Source organism: Quercus robur, chromosome 2 (assembly GCF_932294415.1).
Source record: "Quercus robur chromosome 2, dhQueRobu3.1, whole genome shotgun sequence".
NCBI classification, from domain to species: domain Eukaryota; kingdom Viridiplantae; phylum Streptophyta; class Magnoliopsida; order Fagales; family Fagaceae; genus Quercus; species Quercus robur.
The window spans coordinates 90,233,154-90,258,403 of record NC_065535.1 but is presented as its reverse complement, the minus strand read 5'-3'; the positions used below and the strand labels follow the sequence as shown (position 1 = coordinate 90,258,403).

At 33.1% G+C, this 25,250-nt stretch overlaps 1 protein-coding gene and 1 pseudogene across 1 annotated transcript; one reads left to right on the top strand and one right to left on the bottom strand.

Moving 5' to 3' along the window:
* Window positions 1-375: 375 nt before the first annotated feature.
* On the top strand, window positions 376-10,453 carry LOC126705314 (glutamate receptor 2.8-like; annotated as a pseudogene).
* Window positions 10,454-12,733: 2,280 nt separating this feature from the next.
* Window positions 12,734-25,250, bottom strand: LOC126715741 (diacylglycerol kinase 4-like). Its single transcript, XM_050416514.1, has 12 exons — window positions 24,813-25,250; window positions 24,579-24,701; window positions 23,986-24,123; window positions 23,774-23,859; window positions 22,801-22,888; window positions 20,018-20,093; window positions 19,355-19,437; window positions 18,061-18,131; window positions 15,622-15,699; window positions 15,259-15,346; window positions 14,720-14,836; window positions 12,734-13,263 (listed from the first exon to the last, which is right to left on the bottom strand). Exons 1-12 carry the CDS (start codon window positions 25,149-25,151, stop codon window positions 13,105-13,107), a joined length of 1,446 nt encoding a protein of 481 aa, XP_050272471.1. The 5' UTR covers window positions 25,152-25,250; the 3' UTR covers window positions 12,734-13,104.

The window sequence follows — 25,250 nt, the reverse complement described above, 5'->3', positions numbered from 1 at the left end:
CTTACATAAATTTATCATCTTAGGCCCCAAATTATATTGGCCGTCCTATTTTAAATTAAGTTTGGCATAACTCTTATAATATAAAATTGTTTTCGGATTCTAAAAATTGCTAACAAAAAAATAAATCCTGTACATGAGTTAGTTTTTGTGGAACAGAAAATGAGTCTACAAATAGGGGTGAGCCAAAACAAGATCCCATACATGCTTTCTCCAACCCTACTTATAGCAATTGAAAGTACCATTGCTTCTACTTGTCCCACTTCTTCTACCAACTATAATCACTCAAGCTATAATAACAAACAATTCCACACACACATAGATACCTATTCTATTACCCCTAAACCTAAATTCGGCAAAGTAAGTGCTTTTATGACAATGGCAAACCGGAAGCACCTCTTCTCTTTCATCATTCTTCTCTTTCTCAGCCTTGGGCGTAATAAACATTCAATGGCAGATGATGTGATAAGAGTAGGCGTTGTTCTTGATTTGAACTCCACAGTGGGAGAAGTGGCAGAGAGCTACATATTGATGGCGGTCTCTGATTTTTATGCTGTGAATGCTAATTATCGAACTAGACTGAGTCTTTTTACCAGGGATTCTAAGGATGATGTTATTGGTGCGGCATGTGCAGGTAACTATAATTCTCATACACATCCTAAAAGGCTAAAACTGCAGATTTGTATTATTTTGGTAGAACTAAAACTGTTATCTCTTTTGGAATGGAAAAGGCATAAAAAAACACACGGGCATACATGCACAAAGAAGACTAATGTTCCAATGATAAAGAGTTTGTTAATTCAAATTATGTGAACCAAAGAATTTAAAGGAATATCAAAAAATAAATAAAAATATTTTTTAATAGTAAAAGATGCCATGTCAATTAAGGAATTAACAAAAAATAACATCAGTCAATCAATCATCACACAGGCATACACGCACAAAGAAGACTAATGTTCCAATGATAAAGAGTTTGTTAATTCAAATTATGTGAACCAAAGAATTTAAAGGAATATCAAAAAATAAATAAAAAGATTTTTTAATAGTAAAAGATGCCATGTCAATTAAGGAATTAACAAAAAATGACATCAATCAATCAATCATCAAACAATATATCTATATATCTATTTCTATATATATATCTAAAATCTGAAATATAGCATTTATTGTTGCTACGCACTTGTTGAGCAACATCAACGGTTACATCATCCACCCATTTCCAACCATCTCTCTCTTATTTTTAACTCTCTTTTTTCTTATTAATTTCTCAACTCATTATTACACTTTCTGCAACTTTTCCCCTCCCTTTATATTTTCATTTCTCCACTACTATGTACCTTAATATTACTTTTCTTCTATCCCTTTATCTTCTTTTATTTTCGGCTTTTCTTATTCCTCTCCTCTCACTATAAATTTACAATTTTCTCTCCCACTCTATGCATATTTTACCCACACACAAAAAGTTGTTTCTCTCTCTTTCTCTCTCTCTCTCTCAATTTTTTTTCCATTTTTTGGTGGATTTTTTATTACTTTGGGTTGATGTGATTAAGTTTTGTGTTTTTAAGTTGTTATATTTTTTCTTATCTTTGATTTCATATATGTTATCTTATTGCATTATAAAGATAGTATATACAAATATAATGTTATTTTATTACATAAAATGATTTGGATAATTTGTTGTTTATTACAATATTTTTTATTGTCACTTTTTTTCTTCTCATGTTATTTTCTAAACATTTCTTATTATTCTCTCTCACATTCTCTCTTGAAAAAGTGTTCTCTCTCTCTCTCTCTCTCTCTCTCTCTCTCTCTTGTTTTTTATTCTTCCTTACAACTCTACTTTATATTGTTGAATTATTGTGATTTTTAATATTCTATTTTTGGGTTCATACATTTTGGTGTAGTATTTTTTTGGTTTTCCATCACAAGTAGTCTCTTTCTCTCTCTTATAGCTTTGGTTTGATTTTATTTAAGTTAATACTTAATTATTTTGGAAAAAAGAATTTGAATTTATATCAAAACATAATCTTGGTTATGCTAATTATATACCTGAATTTGGTCCATTTCAGTCTATTCAGTCTATTTCGGTCCACTTCGTCTATTTAGTCTGATTTGGTCTACTTCAGTCCACTTCTGTCCAATTCAGTCCAATTTGGTCTACTTTGGTCCAATTCAGTCTAATTCGGTCCAACTCAGTAGAACTCAGTCTACTATGGTCCACTTCAGTCCAATTAGGTCCATTCGGTCTACTTCGGTTATTTCAGTCCACTTTGGTCTATTCGGTTCACTTCGGTCTATTTCAGTTCATTCAGTCATGTTCAGTCCACTTCAGACCAATTTAGTCTACTTAGGTCCACTTCCATCTAATACGGTCTAGTTCAGTTTATTTCAGTTTACTTTGGTCTAATTCAATCCATTCCGGTCCATTTGGTCTACTTCTGTCCATTGGCTCCACCTCGGTCCAATTTGGTTCATTTTGTCTATTTGGTCTATTTTGGTCCAATTCAATGTACCTACTTAAGCATGGAAAAAGACAAGTTTGGGTTGAGAATACTATCACTTATTTGAGTAATATCAACTGTGATTATATGATAAGTTTTAGTTATCATAATAATCGCCTTAAAAGAATGAGAATTAGAATAATAACTTTGAAACTTAAAAATTTTAATTGTACCAAAAGAAATTAGGAAATGTAATGCATAATAAAAATAGTTAGAAGAATATGGAAAATTTTAAAAAAGGATAATATCAATCAAAAACATTAAAAAAAAAAGATAAAATTATATATTTGTAAAAATAGACTAATGGAAATTACTTTTTAAAATTTTTTAATTTTTAGGGAGAACAAATTATCTACAACAAATTTAGAGAATAAATTGTAGATTTTAGTATAAGTTTGTTATGAGTGTTGATTATCATGATAATCTCCTTTAAGATAATGAAGAATTTGAATAATTTATTTGAAACTCAAAAATTTTAATCGTACGAAAAAATTTAGAAAAACATAGCATACTATAACATAATTTCGAAGAATATGGACGAACTTATAAATGAATAATATCAATCAAATACAACCAAAATAATAGAATGATATATTGGTAGAGATAGAAAAATGAAAAATAATTTTAGAAATTGTTTAATTTGTAGAGAGAACAAATTATCTTCAACAAATTTTAAAGAACAAATTAAACATTATATTACAATTATAAAATAATTATATATTCCCATGCATCGCAAAGGTTTGCAACTACCATATTTAAAAAGTGAAATGTAACATTTATTATTGCTACACTTCTTTTGAGCTACAAAAGTGTTATGTCATCATTTTCTTTCCATCATTTCTTTAAAAAAAATATGTGTATAAATATTAGAGTCTAAATTTCATAAGAGATTGTCACACTAATTTTTTACTTAAAACTCAATACATCCTAACACACCTAATAACACCACATCAACTTTTTACTTAAAACCAAAAATATGTTGTTTAGGGAGATGTTATCCTCTATAAACACCACATGAGCCATAACGATAAAAATAAAAGTCGATGGTGATTTCAAATTGTTTTCAGTGTTTTTCTTATTTCTTTGGGATATGAAAATCCAGCTAAAGACAATTAAATCTTGATAAATGGATATATTTTTAGCCCTTTTTATTTTTTTTTTAATCTCTTTCTCTTTATGTGGATGCTTACAAATGATTTCCTTAATTTCATTGAGATAATGAAATGGGTGCTTAAGATTGGGGTCTCAATATTTGGTTGTGAGAATTGAGTGGTTGAGAAAGTGTTTGGAAGGATGCTTAAATTTATATAATTTTAGGACATGAAAGTATTTTATGCTTTAAATTCTTATTTATAGATTTCAAAATCATTTAATTATTTAAAAAAATAAAGTCTACTTTTTAAAGTAAATATTATAATATGTTATAGTCTCATAAAATGTTAAAAAACTATGCAATTTCAACCTCATAAATCTAGATTAGTAAAACAATTCTAATCAATCTTCAAAAAGCAATTCTAGGAGAATTTTTTATTTTTATAAAATATGAATTAAGAAGATCAAGTTTCAAAGCATTCAACAATATTGTGGGCAAACATAAATACTATACAAAAAAATGACTATTATATATAGGTCTTAATATACATAAAAATTATTTCAAACAAAATTTCAAAGTATTTGCGCATCGCTTTAAAATTTATGACAAATCAAATATATAAGAAAATAAAAAGTAATTAATATAACATATAAAGATACCACTTAATCTAAAAAGCTTAAGCCCAATGAGTATGAACTCAATTATGTTATATTAATCACTTTTTCTTCTCATTAGTATCTAATATGAGACTTCACTACTTAACCTATCACACTACTCACACGTTGAATATTCCAACATAATCTCAATTCTATTTCTGCATAACTAGCATCAACACATATACCCCACTTCAAAAGTCTTTCTTTCATTAGCAATCTATTTTGGATAGCAAGCCAACCAATGAAGGCAAGTTTAGGAATTGCACCTAGGTTGGGAACTATATTAGTTTCCACCACTTGACCTCAAGAATTAGGTCCTTTTAGATATACATCATTGTCAATTTCTTTAAGAATTAGGTCCTTTTAGATATACATCATTGTCAATTTCTTTAAGATCTTCTCTCCTTTTCCCGTGTGTGTTAAAATACTTAGTATTCTCAATAAATAAATAAATAAAATACACAGCTCTATGACCATATCTGGATGTCATCAATCATGCCAAAGAGACATGTTAGAGCCAGTTCTAACTATAAATATGAGGAGAGATCTAGCATCCATAAAGAACCCATAAAGAACCTTCCTAAGCAAACAATGACCCAATGAAACCATGATGGCTGCCTTATTACATTCCTCAATCCTCCTTAAGCCTAATCCTCTCTCACTTATGGGCTTGTACACTAAACCCCAATTTACTTTGACACCAATAGAAGAACTAGCTAAACCATTCCGAAGAAAACTAATCAATCTTTGATCCTTAGCTTTAACGAATTTATAAAGGAGAATGAACATTCTAGACCAGTAATTTTGAATAGAACTTCAAATGTATTGATTGAAGTTTTCCATCACAAGACAAGTATTTCACAGACCAAGAATTAACTTTGACAGTGTACAGAGAATCACGTCATTTGAAATTTTGATAATGTAGCATTGCATATACGTTCATATTTGTCATATTTACTCTAAAACATTAAATGCATCCGTTTCAAATGGAAAGAATCCTAACTCTTTGTGAACATTGATTTTCTGACTCATTCGTTTGGAATGCAGCTCTAGATCTAATGAACAACGAAAAAGTGCATGCCATCAAAGGACCTCAAAGTTCAGCACAAGCTAAGTTTATCGCAAATCTTGGTGAAAAGGCCCATTTTCCTATACTTTCTTTCTCAGCCACAAGTCCCCTTCTTACCACAAACCATAACCCATTTTTCATTCAGACAACCCAAGATGATTCAGCTCAAGTGAAAGCCATAGCCGCCTTAATTCAAGCTTATGGTTGGCGAGAAGTCATCCCTATCTATGAAGACACAAATTGTGGCATTGACTTAATTCTATATTTGATAGATGCTTTCCAAGAGGTTGATGTCCGATTTCCTTACAGAAGTGTCATTTCTCAGTCATTAAAAGATAGTGATATTTTAGAGGAGCTTAAAAAATTAAGGCAATGCAAACAAGAATATTCCTTGTACACGACTGCTTCTCTTGGCTCAAAGCTTTTTGTACATGTAAAGAATTCAGGAATGATGAGCAAAGGGTATGCATGGATAACGACACAAGGGCTATCAAGTTGGTTAGATACTATTGATTCAAAGATCATGGACTCAATGCAAGGTGTTTTGGGAATTAGGCCATATATACAAACTTCAAAAGATCTTGAAGATTTTGAAAGAAGATGAACAACAAATTACACCTCAAGAAAAAGAAACTGTACGTTTTTAGATCCCTGTAAAACTAGATTGTTTAACCTAATTAATTAACCAAGTGAATACTTAGGTTTATTATTCAGATCTAGGTTAAAACAAAACAATCATATCATGTAAAGCAGCAAAAAATATATAACATAATGATATGATCACCCAGGAAAACCAAACTGATAAAAAACCTGAGGAGGATTTAACCTAGCTATCCTCAAGGTAAAAATAAATCTACTATGAAAGAATTGAAGTTTGTACAATAAAACTTAGACCACTAACATTCTATTGTTACCTCGAGTAGAAAACTTACTACAACTAACACAAACTCTCCTGTTTGTGACTCCAAGACCACCCTTGAAGGTTTAAATCATCAGTACCTTTGATGACTAGAGAAGGCAGTAACTTCTACAACACCAAATCTTGAAATTCTTCAAGGAATAACACTGATAGAAGACATGAGATAGCTTTTTGGGTACAAAACCCTAGATACAAAAGAGGCACACTCTTCTCTCTCTAAAAAGCCCACCTAGGGTTAGCTTATGATGTCCTTTAAATACTGGAAAAAACGGGTCGTGATTTAGGCTTCAAACGAATAAGTTATGGCACTTTTTCGTTTGTTGATTTTTGCTGATCTACGACTTTCAATCTATCGAGCCTTGTAGAAATTGAATAGTAATTTCCTACAATTACTCGATTCCAAACTTAATTTAAACCAAACTTTGAGCAAGTCTAAACCTAAACTAAATGTTTTGATCATGGTTTGCCAATATATACAAATTGAAATTCTAATACATTAGTTCCTAAAGTTTAAGAACCTAACACAAACTATAATACTCTTGGGTTGAACCTCTTTGGATTACAAGCATATGATACAATTTGGGCATTGGCTATGGCAATGGAGAAGGCTAATATAGAGCATTTTAGCTTTTGGAAGCAAAATGCTAGGGAAACTAAAGTAGACCTTACAGCCATAGGAGTTTCTGAAATTGGTCCAAGGCTTCTCAACAAAATTGCAAGCACTAGATTTCAAGGCCTTAGTGGGTACTTTGATTTGGTTTAGGGACAGTTGAAAGCTTCAACCTTTGAAATCTTTAACGTGATAGGACGAACAGAAAGGATTATTGGATATTGGAACCCTAAGAAAGGACTTTCAAGAGAAATAGATGACATTAGTGAAATTGCATACTCTATATCAAAGAACAAACTTAAGGCACCAATCTGGCCTGGAGACACAATAAACCAACCAAAAAAGTTGAGGATTGGAGTTCCAGTAAGAGATGCTTTTAATGAGTTTATAAAGGTTGAATGGTGTCCTCGTAGCGATAAGGATAAACCAAAAATATCCGGGTTTTCAATTGATGTGTTCCTTGCTGTGTTGGATATATTACCCTTTCCCCTTCCACATGAGTTTGTGCCATATGTGAACGAAAGCAGGCAGAGTGAAAGAACTTATGATGAACTTCTTTTCCAAATCAAACCTAAGGTGAATTTTTTAGTTTACAACACTTGCATATTGTATGTACAAAAAGTCAAATGATACAATAACCAATTTTACCACTGTTGAAGTGGCAAGTTATAATTGGTGTATAATAAAAACAATTTTAATGATTGTTACATATGAAAGGGAAATTATTGTGTACTCCCGGAGTACCATAAATGCGTATTCTCTCCTCTCACATTAATGGTAGGTCCCACTAATTAAATTTATGGTGGGACTCACCATTCATGTGACAGGGAGGAGTACACATTTATGATACTCCAGGAATACCTAATAATTTTCCCATATGAAAGTAATGTTACACTAATCATAATCCATTTTTTTAGGTAACTTTATAATAGGACATTCCTCACCTCTCTCTCTCTCTCTCTTTCTCAAAATGCAAAAGTTTGATGCTGTGGTTGGAGACACAACAATTGTGGCTAATCGTTCCTCATATGTTGATTTTACATTACCTTATTCTGAATCAAGTGTGTTAATGGTGGTTTTGATGAAAGATAATAAAAAGAAAAATATATGGATTTTCTTAAAGCTGCTAAGTTGGGATCTTTGGTTAGCAGTCGATGCAACCTCCATTTTAACAGGTTTGGTAACATGGGTTCTTGAACGCCGTGTAAATTCTAAGTTTAGATGGCACCCTGGTCAACAAATTCGCACGAGTTTCTTGTTCTCCTTTGCAACACTCACCTCTAGTCATAGTAAATCATTTCTTCCCATTAAATGAAATTATGTTTTTTTTTTTTTAAGTCTTAAATATACTCTTGGTCCCTAAAGTTTAAAATATGAAAAAAATTATTTTATGAAGTTTTTAGTCCCTTAGATGATGTGGTCAAATTAAATACTAACACGTCATCACAACATATGGAATAAAATCAATCACTCAAGTTTTTAAGAGACTAAAAGCAATCACTTTAAGTTTAGAGACCAAAAGTTTATTTTCACCATTTTTTCATGCTCTTTGGTACTTCCTCTATTTTCAAGGAAATCAATTTAAACAAGTTAACACTTTTCTCAAATTTTGATGATGTTTTAGGGGAGAAAGTGGTCAACAATTGGTCAAGATTTGTACTAATCATATGGGCCTTTATGGTACTCATTCTAACACAGAGTTACACAGCAAGCTTAGCTTCAATGCTGATGGTACAACAATTGAAACCTGAATTTGTCCATGTAACTGAGATAAAAAGGAATGTTTACTTTGTAGGATATCAAAAAAATTCCTTCGTTAGAGAGCTTCTTGTAGAAGAGTTAAATATCGATTAGTCCAAGTTAGAGGCTTATAGAACTCCTGAGGAGTATGATGAAGCACTATCAAATGGAAGTGATAATGGTGGTGTAGCTGCTATTGTTGATGAGATCCCTTACATTAAGCTCTTCCTCTCGAAATATGGCTCTAGGTATGCAATGGTTGGACCAATCTACAAAACTAGTGGATTTGGCTTTGTGAGTATTTTTCTCTCTCTACCCCCCTATCAACATAAGAGGGTGATACAAGAATGCAAGATATTTTTTTGCTGGGATGGTATTTGTTACACACACTATTACATATATTTTTTGAACTAAACTCATGAGTTGAAAACATAATTTCATTTTGAAATTGTGTATAATAGTGTGTGTGCATGCATAACAAGATACGTATTATAGTTTTTAGCCTTTTTTTTTTAAAGATATTCAATAACTCTAGAGTCACCAAAAAAAAAAATTATTATTATCACTATGAAAAAATTTATAAAAATATATTGTTATCTATAGCATTACTATGAGATATAACTTATGAATCGTTGCATTCACTTTGGAGGAACAGATCGAGATACTATTATGGTCAATGTTTTCATAGGTCACAAGTCAACATGGTAAATGCAGCAATGGCTTTCATATATGTGATTCTTAGACTAGTGGATTATGGTTTAAATTGTTGAAAATTCGTGCCCACATGCACTCACACACACTATTCACAATGGAATAGAAATCGGCTAAATTTTTTATAACTCAACTAACATCTCATGTTTTCAACAAAGACACTTAGCTGAATTGACACCCGGCCCGCTCATGCACAAAGTGTTCGGGGATCTACGGGAGAAAATGTTTCAAACTTCGAACTACGAGGTTAGTAGTATATTGTAATTATTTCAAAAAAAAAAAAAAATCAAATCCCCCTTCCTTATTGTAATTATTAAATTATTAAAAAAAATGAAAGAGAAATTGGAGAGGAAAGAGGAACAGAAGCCTCTCTTTTTTTTTTCTTTTTTTACTTTTTTTTGTATTTGTATTTGTTATCTCTCTTCTTTCACTTTTGCTTACAAATGAATGCGTACATGGATTTATACGGTCCTCAAGCACTCTCCAAAGACTTGGTCATATTAATTACATAACTTCAATATTGCTTTTCTTATTTGATTAAATCCTCCAATGAATAAGCTTTATTTAATAAAAATCTTGTTTATACTCTACTAATACATATAAATTTATCAACATGATTAAATCTTTTTTGCTTTCTTTCTTCAGGCCTTTCCACTTGGATCCCCTCTAGTCTCTTACATTTCAAGAGCAACCTTGAATGTCACTGAGGATAAAGATAAGATGACAAATATTATGCGGAAATACTTTTCAAGTCAAACTACATCTACAGGCGAAAATGGAAGTGCTGAAATCTCTACATATTCTCCTAGTCTTGGGGTATATAGCTTCGGGGTTCTTTTCATCGTAGTTGGACTGTTGAAGCGGTTTCTTTGTTTTCCCTCTTGCAATATGTGGTGAAGAAGTTCCCTCACTTTCACCGGACAAACTCAAACATTGTCCCTCTCGAAGGATCTCTTTGGTTGAGATTTATTGAATTGGTAAAAAACTTCAACCAGAAATGTCTCCGTTCATGGTCTTTTTGGAGAAACGGATCTACACTAAATCCTACAATAAGTCCTGAAGGCTTTGGAGCTTCCCCTAGTATAGATGATATGCAAAAACATTCAAGGACAAGCAGTGAAGGAGCAGACGATGTTGCTACAGATGAAAATGACTAAATTTTGTGATGCACATGTGGATGTGCATGTGGCTAGCTTAAGTATAGATGATGGCTTTACAAAACATAAAATATTCTAATTCCTAGGATTGCATGGGCGGTGGGCACATGATCCAACCTGCTCTTTATTAACAACTGGAAAGTTGCGGTGTGATGCACGGATAATGCTATAATGTTTTATATAAGATAGTTTTGAAGAATGTTTTATATACGTGGATGTGCATGTGGCCAGCTTAGTATAGATGATGGCTTCACAAAACATAAAATATTCTAATTCCTAGGATTGCATGGGCGGTGGGCACATGATCCAACCCGCTCTTTATTAACAACTGGAAAGTTGCGGTGTTGCGGTGTGATGCACAAATAATGCTGAAATGTTTTATGTAAGATGGTTTTAAAGAATGTTATATATATATATATATATATATATATATATTATAGCATAATTGTTAGGAACTTTGTTAGTGACGAGTTCATTATAAGAAGCAATAATTATAAATTACACACACATATCCATTATAATTATTCAATTCAAGTAATGAGAAACAAAAAAACAAACAATTTGAAAGAATATTGTAGAATAAAAGTTGATATAGAATTCATCTTTCTCTTTTTCATTAATTCTAACACAAAATACAAGTATGACTTTCTCATATCAATACCCCAAACACCCATAGGCAATCACAACTTTTACAAAACTCACAAGTCCAACGTCTCAACATCAAAATTGTAATAACCATTGTAACTCAATATAAAATACAAGCTCCCTTCCCTAGCTATAACTAACTTATACGGGTTAGGAATAGATAGGATAACAATGTTGGAGCAAGGTAGGTGTTACCGAAAGATTGAAGGCAAATGGTGCCGATTTTGGTCTATGTGCATCTAACATGGGATAGCATGAAGGGCTATGGAAAGGTGTATATAAAGGAGTAGAAGTGCAAGAGGTGAAAATGGTGAATTGAAATGCAATGAGTTTTATGTGTATCTGTGAAGGTGGAAAAATTTTGAAACATTGAACCAAAGGAAATAAAAAATCTTTTTTTTAAAATTAGAAAAGTCTTAAAACATTGAATCAAATGAAACAAAAAATTAATATTTAATTGTTTTTATAAGGCCTCTTCTTTAATATATATATATATATATAGGTTCAAGTTACACCTAGTGTAACTCCATAAAAGTTACACATTTTTTTAAGTTATAGATTTTTAAAAGATCTAACGGTTGAAAAAATATCATTAAATGTTAATATTTTCCACGTTATTACCTAATTAATACTAGCATTCATTAATTTCAAATTCATGCTCCGAGAATTCTTTTTCCATGAAACACATAACACAATTTATAGAGTGAATCCATGTATATCTATATAACATCTAAAAACTAAATCATAGCATTTATTATTGCTAAGCTTTTATTAAGCCACATCAATGTGGTATATCGGTTCATGTGGTACACAGTTGATTTACTTCAGTCTATTCAGTCAATTTGGTCCATTTTAGTCTACTTCAGTCCATTTCAATCTACATCAGTCTATTTCAGTCCACTTTAGTCCATTCTTTTGATTTAATCCAATTCAATCTATTTCAGTCCACTTTTGTCCATACGGTCCATATCAATTTATTTCAGTCCACTTATGTGATGCATTGTGATGAAAGAGGCTTATGTAGAAAGAAGAGCTACTTCATTAACAATTTTGTCAAATTCTCAACATAATGTTGGTATACTCTTGAAAAATTACAATTTTTTATATGTTATTAAAATCTTGTATTTTTTTTTCTAATATAAATAATGAATTTACTTATATCTGTATCCTTTTAAGGTCATTTAAGATGTATAGAAAAATATACCGTTTGCAGGGAAAACTAGATACAAATTCCAACCACACATTATATTATTTTCAAAATAACTTACCTTAGATAATAATTGAATATGTAAAATGCATTATACTTTCATGAAAAAAAATTACAAAATTTATAAAGCTTATTTTAAAATTTTTAATATATTCTATCAACTATACTTAATTAAAAAATAATCACATTATTTTAAGAAAGGATTGGAACTAACACTTAGAAGTCTCATCAACTATTTTTATTTTTCACTTAACAAAAAAAAAAAAATCATCAATTTTCTCTCTGCTACTGTAGTTATATCTAAATTTTAAGCCTATGATCCATACCGAATTTTATTTCTTAAGGAACACACCCTATTTCTCAATAAACAAACAAGAATAGACTACAAAGTACAAACTATAAACAATTCTCATTGCAACTAAGAAATGTGAATCAAATTACATTCAAGCAGTGTGCCTTCTTATTATCAATTTAATCGTCATGTTCAATAAATATCAACAATTATAATTATTTATCACATAAGAAGGATCACATCAACACCTATTTTTCGCACCTTAAATTACTCATTCCTTGAGGCACCAATAAACCCGGTAGCCAGTTCCTCTCTAAATAGTATGTAAGCTAGTCTTCGCAATAAAGAGGAATATATAGGAAATTTTGACTAACAACTGATTTTGATACAACAACAAATACACTGTTACTGAGGCACAGAGATATAATTTACAATACAAGCCCTCAGGTAATACACCTGCTTTACATGAATCCCAGCTACACCTAAATGGAACACAAGGCACCAATATCACTCTCCACTGATCATAGCTGACTGAAAAGGGACCCTCTTAATTTCCACAAACGTCGAATAGTCCTTGCTCAATGGTTGTTTCCATGGTTCCCCATCCATCTGCATATACGCATCTTTCCACTCTCCACCTCTAATTTCCAAGCGAATAGCTGCAGCCTGAAAAAATGAAAATAAAATTTAAATGATAATCACTGATATTTGATTGAGAGGGCTCAACCATAAACGCTATCACAATTGAAAAAGAATATGTATAGTGACACAACTTTTTCCAAAACTTGTGAGTGATGGAAAATTTAAAAAAAAAAAAAAAAAAAAAAAAAAAAAAAGTTATTAGTGAACAGTCCATGTGAAACCAATTGTCCACCACTAGCAATTTGACATCTCAACAAGTTGTGAAAGAAGTTGAGTTGATAGCAAAGTTGATTGAAAAAGCATAAAGTATAGAAGAACTTGTATTTATCAAATTCGTTTAGAACTTGGAAAGCTCTAATTGCAAATAAGAAATTAGGATTTACAGAGCCAGGGAAGTCTAATATACAAAATAACTGCTTCAAATTCAAATAAATAGAGGATGTAAACATAAGGCTAGACAATCAAAAACCCTAATCTTGATATCCCCAAATATGGAACATACCATTTGATAATGCAATAAAGTTTTTAAAGCTCCTAAAATAGGCAGGGTCTCTCCTACAAGTAGTTTGCATGGTCCCTCAAAGTAACAGGCAAAGAAAATTTTAGTTTTGGTCCAAGTTAGTAGGAGATTATGAAAGCCTTGATGCCAGCAACAGAACGGAAGATATTCATATTACAGAGGGTCGTGCTCACTCTGAACAGGGAACAGCAGGATATCAGAGGTAAATGAATGGACAAAGGTTTTGTAACATAACACACTTCCATGTGGCATGATTCAGGAGTGAGAGCAGAACTGAAATTTTAAATATTGAAGGCTTTAGTATACCAGAAAGGAAGAAACTCATGTATTTCAGTATGATCAAAGATTAGTATATAGCAAACCCAAGGGGTAGTAGAATTGGCTGGGGAGTGGGTACCACACCTCATGAAGCAGAGGTCACTAGTTTGAATCTCCTCTTCCCCCCCCTAGGTACCAAAACTTCTTTTTTTTTTTAATTTAAAAAAAATTAAAAGAAATATATCTCAGACCCTAGCACACACATCTATGTAGGGGAGTACATTTTTCAACAGCTACTACAAATTCTTGAATCTTACAAATTCTGAAACTTTGAAGGATGAACTAAACATGATGCATTGATGATCAAGAGACGTGTGTCTTTGGCCTCTTTTTCTATTAGAAAAAACACGATATGGTGTTTGGTTAAATAAATCCTAAAGCACCCTGATAATTTAGAAAAAAATGGGAAGAAACTCGAAGGGCTGCCATGTCAGCAGCTCCACTCCCACTATTTGAAGAAAATATCTAGGTACGTAACCCACTAATGATTAATAAAATTCTTCAAAATTGCATCATAGTGATATTCCAATATTAAAAATGCTCTGACCAGTGTTAGATTGTAATGGCTGCATGTTAGCACTTGAGTAGTCAGAACTTTACACAATAGCATAAACAATAAGAATTTTGAGTTTGATACTGCACCTGGGCAATGTGTTTGGCAGAGATGAGTTCAACCATAACAAAAGATGCGTGCCACCCTTGCTTTAGGCCAAATATTTCTAGTAAACCATCATCAGCATGGGCCTCAACAAAGCCTCTCTGGTAATAAACCAAAAAAAAAAAAAAAGAGTAAAAGTAAGCATCCAACGCATGGAACCAACACTCTCTGAAAAGTATACTTTCACCAAGGAACCATCAATTTGACATTTGACTGTAGAACATACTTGCATATATAGAGTAAGAAAGACCAAGTGGTTGAGAAACAAAAGAAAAGAAGCAGGCATTTACCTGAAATATAGCTCCAAAGAAAAATAATAAAAGGACTTCATAAAAAATTTATAAAAAAAAAAAAAAAAATCAATAAAGAAACAAAAGCTAAGCATTGACTCCTTTCCAAAGGAAGGAGGTGCCATTTGAGTACAACAGATGCATTTCCATGCATCATTGTAGCATATAAATATAAGATAATACGTCCCTGAAGGGGCTGATAAGCTACATAAAGCAGAACCATGTGATGATACCTTTTCCAAATAATTTGGCTTCAAATTACCCCATGGATTTCTTCCACTTCCGTAGCTATGAAGATTCAGAGCAACTATTGCCCTAACACTGGAAGAAAACAATATGATATTAGTAAGCCAAATAAAGGGACACAACAAACAAAAAAACAAGGGCATCCTACTCCACTACAGGTCTGATATCAATCTAAATTTAACAATATAGATTCAAGTCGGAAGCAGAAGGGGGAACCAACAAGAAGAAGAGATATATACATTTACTCATAATTAGATGGTGGCAACTGAAACTGATGCATTGAAACAAAAATCATTCTGACCATGAAATATTAGTCTGCATCAAACAAAAGTTTATCATTAAAACTTTACCTTGCGGGGACTGGAATCTGCTCCCATTCTGAGCAATTGACCTTTTTGACATGCATCCTTAATATGTTCTTTAGGCCCCTACAATGAGAAAAGGTTTTAGAAAATACTTCTTCATTGAGAATACTAATTACCACAGGAATGGTAATTGCCCAGGCATAACATAGTCCTACAAACAGAATCGAATTACAAACAACTCTATAAAGGAAAGCTTTTACATTCTTCAAACATTCTTGAGACCCCTACAATGAGAAAGCGTTTTAAATTCCATTTAAGGAATGCTAATTTGCTAAGGAAAAACAGTCCAAATAACAGAATCTTACTGCAAACAACTCTATGAAGGAAATTTTTACGCCATGATAATAAGGCAACAAGAGAATTAATGAGGGAAGTATTGGTTGTATCTTTTTTATTTAAAAGACAATGCATTAAATGATGTTCCCTTAAAAAGCTAGATATTCTAAATAGGACCAACAAAATGAGACAGAGGGAGTACTTTCATACTAACTCAAACCATTTAAACTAAAAATTGAAATTCTATTGAAATACTTCTTCCATCCAAAGGAACCAATAAAGATTGATCCTCATCTAGGAAGATAATACAAATCCTATCCTTACTGAATGGCACAGCCAAGGTATTTCCTAACAGCAGCCTGTAGTCCAATAATGTGTCTAAACGAGAGAATATTAAACAAGAGAGAGAGAGAGAGAGAGAGGAGCTCTAGCCAAATAATCAAGTGAAAGAATCACTCCTGAGAGAATATTGAGGAATTGAATAAACAGCCACCCATTGCTTAAACAACAATGCCAAATAACTCGATTTCTATGACTCCAAATTATTAGGCATGCACTTTTTACAAATGACCCACCTTCCCAAAAAAGCATTCATTGTACAACTCAAATGAAGGACTCAATCTCCAAAAAGGCTGAAAAAGCCCATTATATGGAGGGAAACAAATTTGATTCTCTCATGCATAAAATCCAAGAAATCATACAAGTTGAAGAATTTTCTGTTCCTCAGCCCTGGATAAAATACAATACATTTCACCTTTCAGTCTCTGCTCCTACCAAGAACATTGGCAAGCCTCAACCCCACCCCCCCACACCCCCCCACCCCCCCCCCCCCCACCCCCCCCACCCCCAAAAAAAAAAAAAAAAAAAAAAAAATCTAAATGATGAGTAGGAGCCTAACATAGAGATTAAAAGATGAGGGTCAGCCCAAACAAAACATATGGTGTCCTAGGTTCAAAGCAAAATGCAATTAAGAAGAAATTTCACGACAAAAAACATCTGTTTCTTCTAAGCAGTATAGAAGCTTTACGACACATCTGAAAATGCCACCATCATTGATTAAATTATTTTTTTTTAAGGAAAGAATTCAATTTCGTTAATAAAGAAAGAAGACCTTGGGCTTACGATGATGAACACAAAGGATCATAAGAATACAAATAAATCAAATGCTCCAAGAGAACCATCATTGATTAGTTTATATATATCACAAACAATGACAGTTTTATGCTAAGAAATATAACCCATCCTCCTGGAGAATTAGAAATATGACACTATTTTTTCTGCTGTTAGAGATAGGCCTCCATATTGCCCAAGGGAGACAGGAGAGACATGCAAAAATGCTATTTGATCAAAACTAAAATGAACAAGGTTAGCAAGTTGCCTTTTTCAGTATTCAAGTCCCTTAAAACTTCCAAAGAAACTAAGATAGAAGATTTCAAGGATAAATAAATAAATAAAAAGGAAAGAAGAAGAAAACATGAAGCTTTATTCCTCCCTTTTGGAAAGGTGTAAATCTCTGCAAAGAAGGGAAATTGAACCTGACAATTCATTAATTGACCTCATTAATGCTCTCACCATTAACATTATTGAAACTTTACCCTGTGGAAGTAAAGCATAAAATATGTTCAGCAATTGCAACCCCCAGTTTAAGAAAATTCAGGCCAAATCTCTTAGCATCCCAAGTAACTTCATAACTATGACGCTGATACTTCTACAAAGTAATTTTACCTCCAAAGTAACTAATCCCTAGATATGCTTTGATTTCAAGCTCTCAGTAAGTGATTTGGCTTTAAGAAGTTCAAAACTACTAGTTGAGAACATATAGTGGAATAAAAAGTCTGCATTTCAAGCCAAGCAAAACAAGATGAGAAGACTATGGTTCTAGTCACCCACATAATCAAGAATGATTTCTTCTGAACCAGGAAAAGATACTATATACAAATACTTCCATTTAATTACAGTTCTAATAACATGTTCCTTTCTACACGACACTCAAAAGGTACTTCCTCTAGTGTTCCTTTCAACACGACAATCAAATTGAAAAGAAATTCTACTTAGAATAATAAACTGTCCATTTGCTTTGAGACAAATTAACAAGCAGAGACAACCGTCAAAATAAATATAATCAATTCTAGTAGAGAGATATTTGACCTTAAACTTGGATCGCTCGAGCAAGGAGTGATGAACCAACCTTGAGCACAACTGTAACCAGAGTAGATCAGCTGTAATAACAAATGGATTAGTAGCAATCTTGTATTAGTAAGACCTAATATATAACCCCATCGTACAATTTTAAGAAGCACAGAGTCACATATATTGGACCATGATAATAATATATAATAATGAAAACAAGTTGCATCTGAACACATGAAAACAAAATGATATATTTATATATAATATATGTAAATTGGCTGTTCCAAAAATAAGTTTTTCTGATTTATCTTTTTTTTTTAAATGTGTTTTGTGACTTCTCTATTTCTCAACAAAAAGAAAAGGTAGGAAACGCAAAAACCAAGCTTCAACTGATATCTAATCACACTTAAAAGATTAAGTTTTCTGATTTCCTACATTATCAATATAAAAAAAAAAAAAAACAAAATACAAAGGAAAACTTCAAGTGAACAATCATAAGCACTTAAATCTAATTGCATACTTCAACCAGTCTATTCTATGATCCTGGCTGTTCTGTTTTCTAGTCCTTTCTGAAAACTTGCTCCACCTCAAGATTCTCTACATTTGGAATCTAAAATAGAGACGGAGGAGTTCCTTTAAGTTCGAGAGCATGTGGCTTTAAAAAGATGTTTTCTAGAGAAAATTCATGGTTAATGGAACAGTTACAATTTTAAGCAGTTTAGTCGTATGCGTTTTCTTCTTTGAATATTTATTTGGCTACATCAAACTCATTTGACCAGGTTTCAAAATATTTGGACAACATATTTGACATTTCAACATTTAAGTCATTCTTCTGTTAAGGTGCAGCATGCAGGAAGGAACATATTTCTGAACTCTGGAAGGAAAACAAAATTAGCTACATGGCAATTAATTTACAACACCCAACACATTTTCTACTATTGCATAACATAGATATAAAATCATGTCTAATTGGGAATATATTTTCTCGTCTTGTTTAAAACATGTAAAACATGTACTAAAGAAAACTAATTCCAGGGAAATTAGTAATACAGAAATGTTAAATATATGTAAGAAATTGTAAATTACTTCCCCACCCCTGATATTCATATTCGTTCAGGTTCTAGACAAGGCCTACATAAAATTCCTATATACCAAGTAGCAGATTAAAAACTGACATCCACCTACCAAAGATGGCCCAGCACAATTAAGAGTCTTCAAGGTCTAAACTAAATTAAACTGCAATGTTGATCGTATAACACCTCAATGCATATATCAAACTCAGAGATAAAGCAATCAAGACATTCAACCAGACCTTATTTGCAACTGGACCATGTGCAAGGTAAGGTTTTTCATTGCGTAAATGGTGGAAGCCATAAGCAACTTGGGCATCCATTCCTGCATGAGAAACGGATAAAATATAAGAAGATTCACAATAACAAATTAAAAATTCCTAAGTACAAAGAATCTCAAATGGTTGCCAGTCAGACCAAATGTTTACAAACAAAACTCTTCTTACTATTGCAAGGTTTTTTTTTTTTTTTTGGGTGTACATAAAAGCATTAATTTAAGGGAACATGTTTGGAACCCTAAATAGTAGCAATGATCCTGAGATTCAATCTACTCTTAATTTTACAGTGTGGTTTCTGAACAAAGTTTGCAGTAGAAGCAATGATTCAATCATTCATCATTGAACATGATGATTTCTAAGAGTTCAGTTCCTAGGTGAAAAGCCAAAGGAATCAAGATGGATATAGGGATGCACATGAGCACCACTAAGGAATTAGCTTGGCACACAAAAGCCTCCTTTGGTAAGACCCGTTTAATGAATTACTGGGTGCTCCAGCATTCTAGATTTAAATTCAATCCATGTTAATGAGCTGAGAGATGAGCATATATCATAGAAAGTTACCATTCTCCCACCAAGTCAAAAACCATATGTGCACCAAATTTAATTCAACCAGTCAAATTAACATACCAATGCTATAGTAATTATAAAACACTCCTTCATAGGAAGTCACTTTCTCAGGCAACGCCCCCTCAACTTCCAAACCCTGCGGTTGCAAAAAATCTTCCACCATTAAAATCAAAGACATGTATCACAAAACAATCCAAAAGCAAAGAGTCTCAATTAGCAATAAAGATGCATTAAAAAAAAATGAAACATGTGCAACAAGATTTATGAACCATTTGACTTAAGTATCTAAATTATTCCATCTTATTTTCCCAAACCAACTCTGACTACTCTCATCATAAACTCTTCAATTGCATATGCAATGAATATTCCTTTACACCAAGGACCTGCCAGTTCTTGCCAATGAAATACTTTACCAAAAACAAGAAAGTTCTTGCCAATGAAATGTTCATAACAGACTGACTGATATTTTTTTTTTTTTTGATAAGGTAACAGACTGACTGATATATTTCCAGATACAACAATTCTGGTAGCGGGAAAATACACAGTGACCAATATTTCAACTCAAATGAGATAAACCTAAAAGATATATGTATATATTATGAACTATATAGAAAATGAAGAAATTAATCCGAATTTTCAAAGTAAAAGGCATTGGAGAGGCCTTCTTCAGCATACAATATCAGGGTCACTTTCTATACGCTAGTATCCAAACAATGGAATCAACACGTGCTGTTTTCTAGGTTTTCAAAATCTCATTTAAATCAGTACTTTTAAGTATAAACAAGTTTATTAACAACTCAGGAATCTTAGTTACATACACAATGCAAGAAAAAAAAAGGTTGACATGAAACAGGCTTTCAACTGGCAGCAAACTTTAGTATCACCAGCTTTCAAAAATGGAATTCAATGCTTCATTTTGAAGCTTTCCCATTATCCTTACTAGCTTGTTTCAGTAGGGAAGAAGGAAAATTGGAAGGATAGAAAATAAGGATTGGAAAGTGAGAGAATGGAGAAGATACTAATTTTCCTTCATGTGTGTTTGGTAGAAGAGATAGAAAAAAGAAATGATAGAAAATAGATACTATTTTACTATGTTAGGTTGAGAAGAAAAATGAGGGGAAATAAATGACAATTAGACAATTTGTTTTCGAATTCTTGTGGTGACTGAGTAAACTAGGGATTCTAAAATAGGACAGATTAGAGAATTTTTCTGTGTGCTTGTGGTGGGTTAAGGTTTAGCAGGATTTGTAGATTCAAGGTTTAGAAACTTTGAAAAGAAGGTTTGCAGCTCAAGAATAATTAGGGTTTTGCAAGGAAGAGAAAAGATTTGATTTAGGGTTGAAAGAGTGGTAAGATCAAACAAAAATAAAAAAATTTCTGTTATCAGGGAATAGTGGGCACGAACAATATGCGTGAATAATACCGTGAACAATACAAATGACCATAAAAACCTAGTTAACATGGGCACTTATTCTTGGGCTCTCCCTTAATCTTAGGCTTTCAAAGATGATATTGTTTCTCTAACCACACAATGGTTGCGCCATCAAATTCCAACTATGTTCTCCACCCATATAGAAGGCAACGAAGGAAATCCTATAGGTTGCAATCAGAAATAATTCAAGTAAATCATTTTTCAAATAAAGGTCCTCACACCAAAAATCATGCCAAAACCGAATTCATGAACCATCCCCCACAAAGAATTTTATATAACACAAAAAAGAATCCCAACCTCCTTGAATGCCCCAAAGACAAAACCCCTATGAACCTCTAACCTCATCCATGATCCAGCCCCCCCCTCACCCCCCTCTTCCCCTAAGCTTCACCATATTTGGGAGAGATAACACACCTTCAAAGCTACTCCCTCTCTACTCCAAATCTCCATAACCATTTGCCTAGGAGTGCCTAATTAAATGTGCTTGACTTATGCATCCCCAACCCTCATCCCCTTGAAAGAGAACACACAATACCACAATCAACTTAATGAAACTTTCTAGCAACTTCCATATCCAACCCCCCCCCCCCCCCCCTCCCTATTTTCACAAAAATCTCTTTGAAGTTTCTCCAGTCTATTACAATACAAGTGGGTATTTTAAAGAGGGGCATAAAAAAATAGGCAAAGAAGAAAACATACTCTTTATCAAAGTGAGCCTCCTCCCTTTGAAAGATAAGTCTTCTTCCATCAAGCCAGCCTGCATTCGATTCTTTCAATAATCTAATTTCACCCGCTCTAGCATTAACTTTGGAGCCTAGTGGCAGTCCGAAATACAGCATTGGCAATTGATCCCACTTACAACACAGGATTAACACAAGCTCCGTCATCCTTCTTACTTCCCCTATTGCCACTAATTCACTCTTACTCAAGTTAAAACTTATCTCTACCTCACAAAACAGAATTGTATCATCAGCAAACAATAGATGAGAAATCTCCATAGTCCCTCTCCCCCCAGCCCCCACCCCCCCCCCCCCACCCCCCCTCTCTTCCCCCACAACCAAGATAACAAGTTTTTCGAGGCAAGATTCTCAAAAGAACTGATATATAATAGGTGATGACAGACATAAGATTATCATATCAGAGAGTTAACTGGTATAAAGCTGAATTTGTTTAGAGTGGGGCAACAACTCTGAACATGTATATGCACATAATATGATTTGATAGATAAATATCACAACATAAATATGTGCAATAAGAAAATAAAATATAAATACACACACACACACACACACACACACACATATATATATATATATATATTTAATGTTTAAAGGGTAAAAATCATTCAGCACAAGCAGCTAGCCAACTAAAATAGTACTATAGTAGAATATGAAGTAACTAGATCAGCAACCTCATCAAGAGAACACTCTTCTGTATGCTTCAAAGAGTAGGGTGGATCAACAACTTCGCCATTTGGCATTGACAGCAGAATATGCCAACTGCAACATCAAAAACAGATTTTAAATAACTGTTAGCCACATCAATAAGCCATCATAAAATAGTAATTACCAAAAACAAGGGTGACCATAACAAAGTGATGCTAAGATAACTATTTGATCATAAGAGAAACAAATTATATGATTTATACTGGCAAGTGAAAGAACTATTTAAAACATAATAGAGCACTGAAGATATTTTACAATATATAAGAGATCGTTGTTGAAACCTTTTTTGTAATTGTTGATTTTCAACAATCACTTAAAGACCAGAAAATGTATAACTATGTTTTATATATCTTTATCATATTGTTTGCACTTGTTATCACATAACTAGTAAAGGGCATGCTCAGCAATAAACTTTCTTGTATAATAAAACAAATCCAGAGCCACCACCTAATGCTTAACCATTTATGCTAACTTCAAGAAAATGAAAAATAAGGATGAACTGTTCACTTCTTTCTTATACTTTTTGTCAAATGAACATATGATCAAGTACTTATTCTACATTTCACAATAAAAGTAATGGTAATTTCAATCAAATTCTACTGGTTATGTAATGAATTACAATTACAATTTTTAAGCATTTTTTATAGGTAAATTATAATTTTTAGCATTAAGGTATATATATGAGCTTTGTCATGAGATATCGTTCTTGAGCCCAATGTCCCAAAGCATTAACCTCTTTCAATTTCTAAAACTTATTTTATAAATTAATATGAAATTTCATTAGAAAGAGGAGAAATCTCATTTATACAGGAAGTGTAATCTTAAGTCATACGACTTGCACATATATTAATTTCTGGCAAGGCATAACCAATCACCAGAGAAATTAATCAGCATCACAACCCCTAAAAATCAGAACATAGTGTAAGTGAGAAAGTCAACCTATCCAAACGGCAGACATCACCCGTACTAGCGCGGTGGAGAGATCTTTTGACGGCTGATTTCCATGCAAAAGGAAACGAACCACCCTGACAAAAACACATTCAACTCAAACCCATAGCTCAACAATCATAGCAAAACATCACTTGGAAAACCCGAAATTAAAAAAATTTTAAGAAAAACTACCTTGGAATGCAAAGATTAGAAAGGCTTACCCAACCAAAACTCCTAGATAGATCATTCCCAGTACCAAGTGGAATAATTCCTACAGGAGGAAACGGCTCCCTTTTCTCTTTTTTAAGCTCTCCCAGACTTCCCAGCACCCAACCCACTGTTCCATCTCCTCCAGCAACCTATTCAACAATCTCACTATATACATATCACATTCCATATGAATAAAATCATTATTATAAATTATTGATTATTAATTAAATTCAGAGGAGCGCGATATGCAACAGTCAAAAAGAGTGAGTTAATTCAAGTTAAAACAAACAAAAAAACAAGAGCTTATCAATTAAAAAAAGTAACACAATCTGTCGAGAATCAATATCCGACCCACAAATTTTTGGAACATGTCAATTAAGGAAGTAACAAGAGACTAGAGAGCATCACTTCGGATAACATAGAACGACAGAAAAATTGTAGGATTGATAGCAGACCTCACGAATTTCTAGACATGTCAATTAAGAAAGTAACAAAAAAGAAAAGAGTATAACTGACTTCTGATAATATAGAATGACACTAAGCCAAGGCTTGATTGTTCATGTTGTTGAGGTTGTTGATTTATATTAGTGTAAAGATAACATACCACAACTCTTAACCTTTCACGAGTCTCTTTGGCACAAGAGTCACCAATCCCAGCCAACATCTCCAGACATTTCAAACCATACTGTACAAACTCATGCGGCTTCACATCCTTCAAATCAAAAACCTGCATTTTTTTTTTTTCCCAAAAAATTTCCCAACTCAAAAAACGTTCACAACCTGTTCGACAAAATGCCTCACAGAAACAAACAAACTCTACTTTGCATTTTTCCCATACCTGTTCTTCGGCAATCAATTGAAGCAGCCTCTCTTTAAGCTCAGGCCCGTGTCTACCACCGCTACGAGCGTTGATGAACACGACGATCGGAGCCTCGGGCGGCCCGACATTGAGGTCGGTCCGCTCGTGAAAGCGAGCCTCGCCGGCCGTAGGGTCTTGGAGGCGAATAGCGTCGCGCATGGCGAAACGAAGGTACTGCGGCATTACTAGCCTCCGCCGCAGCTCTTCCTTGTCGATTCTCATACCCGATAACCCGCACCCTCGAATCGAGTCTATCACTGACCCCCTCGTCACGACCCGAGTCGCCGTTTCGCCCGAACCCGACGCCGGTGATTCCATTTCGGTTCTTTTTTTTTATCTCTCTCTCTCTCTCTCTCTCTCTAAGACTATTATTGAATTTTAGTGCGCGTTAGTTTCAACTTTCAACTTTTTTTAAGT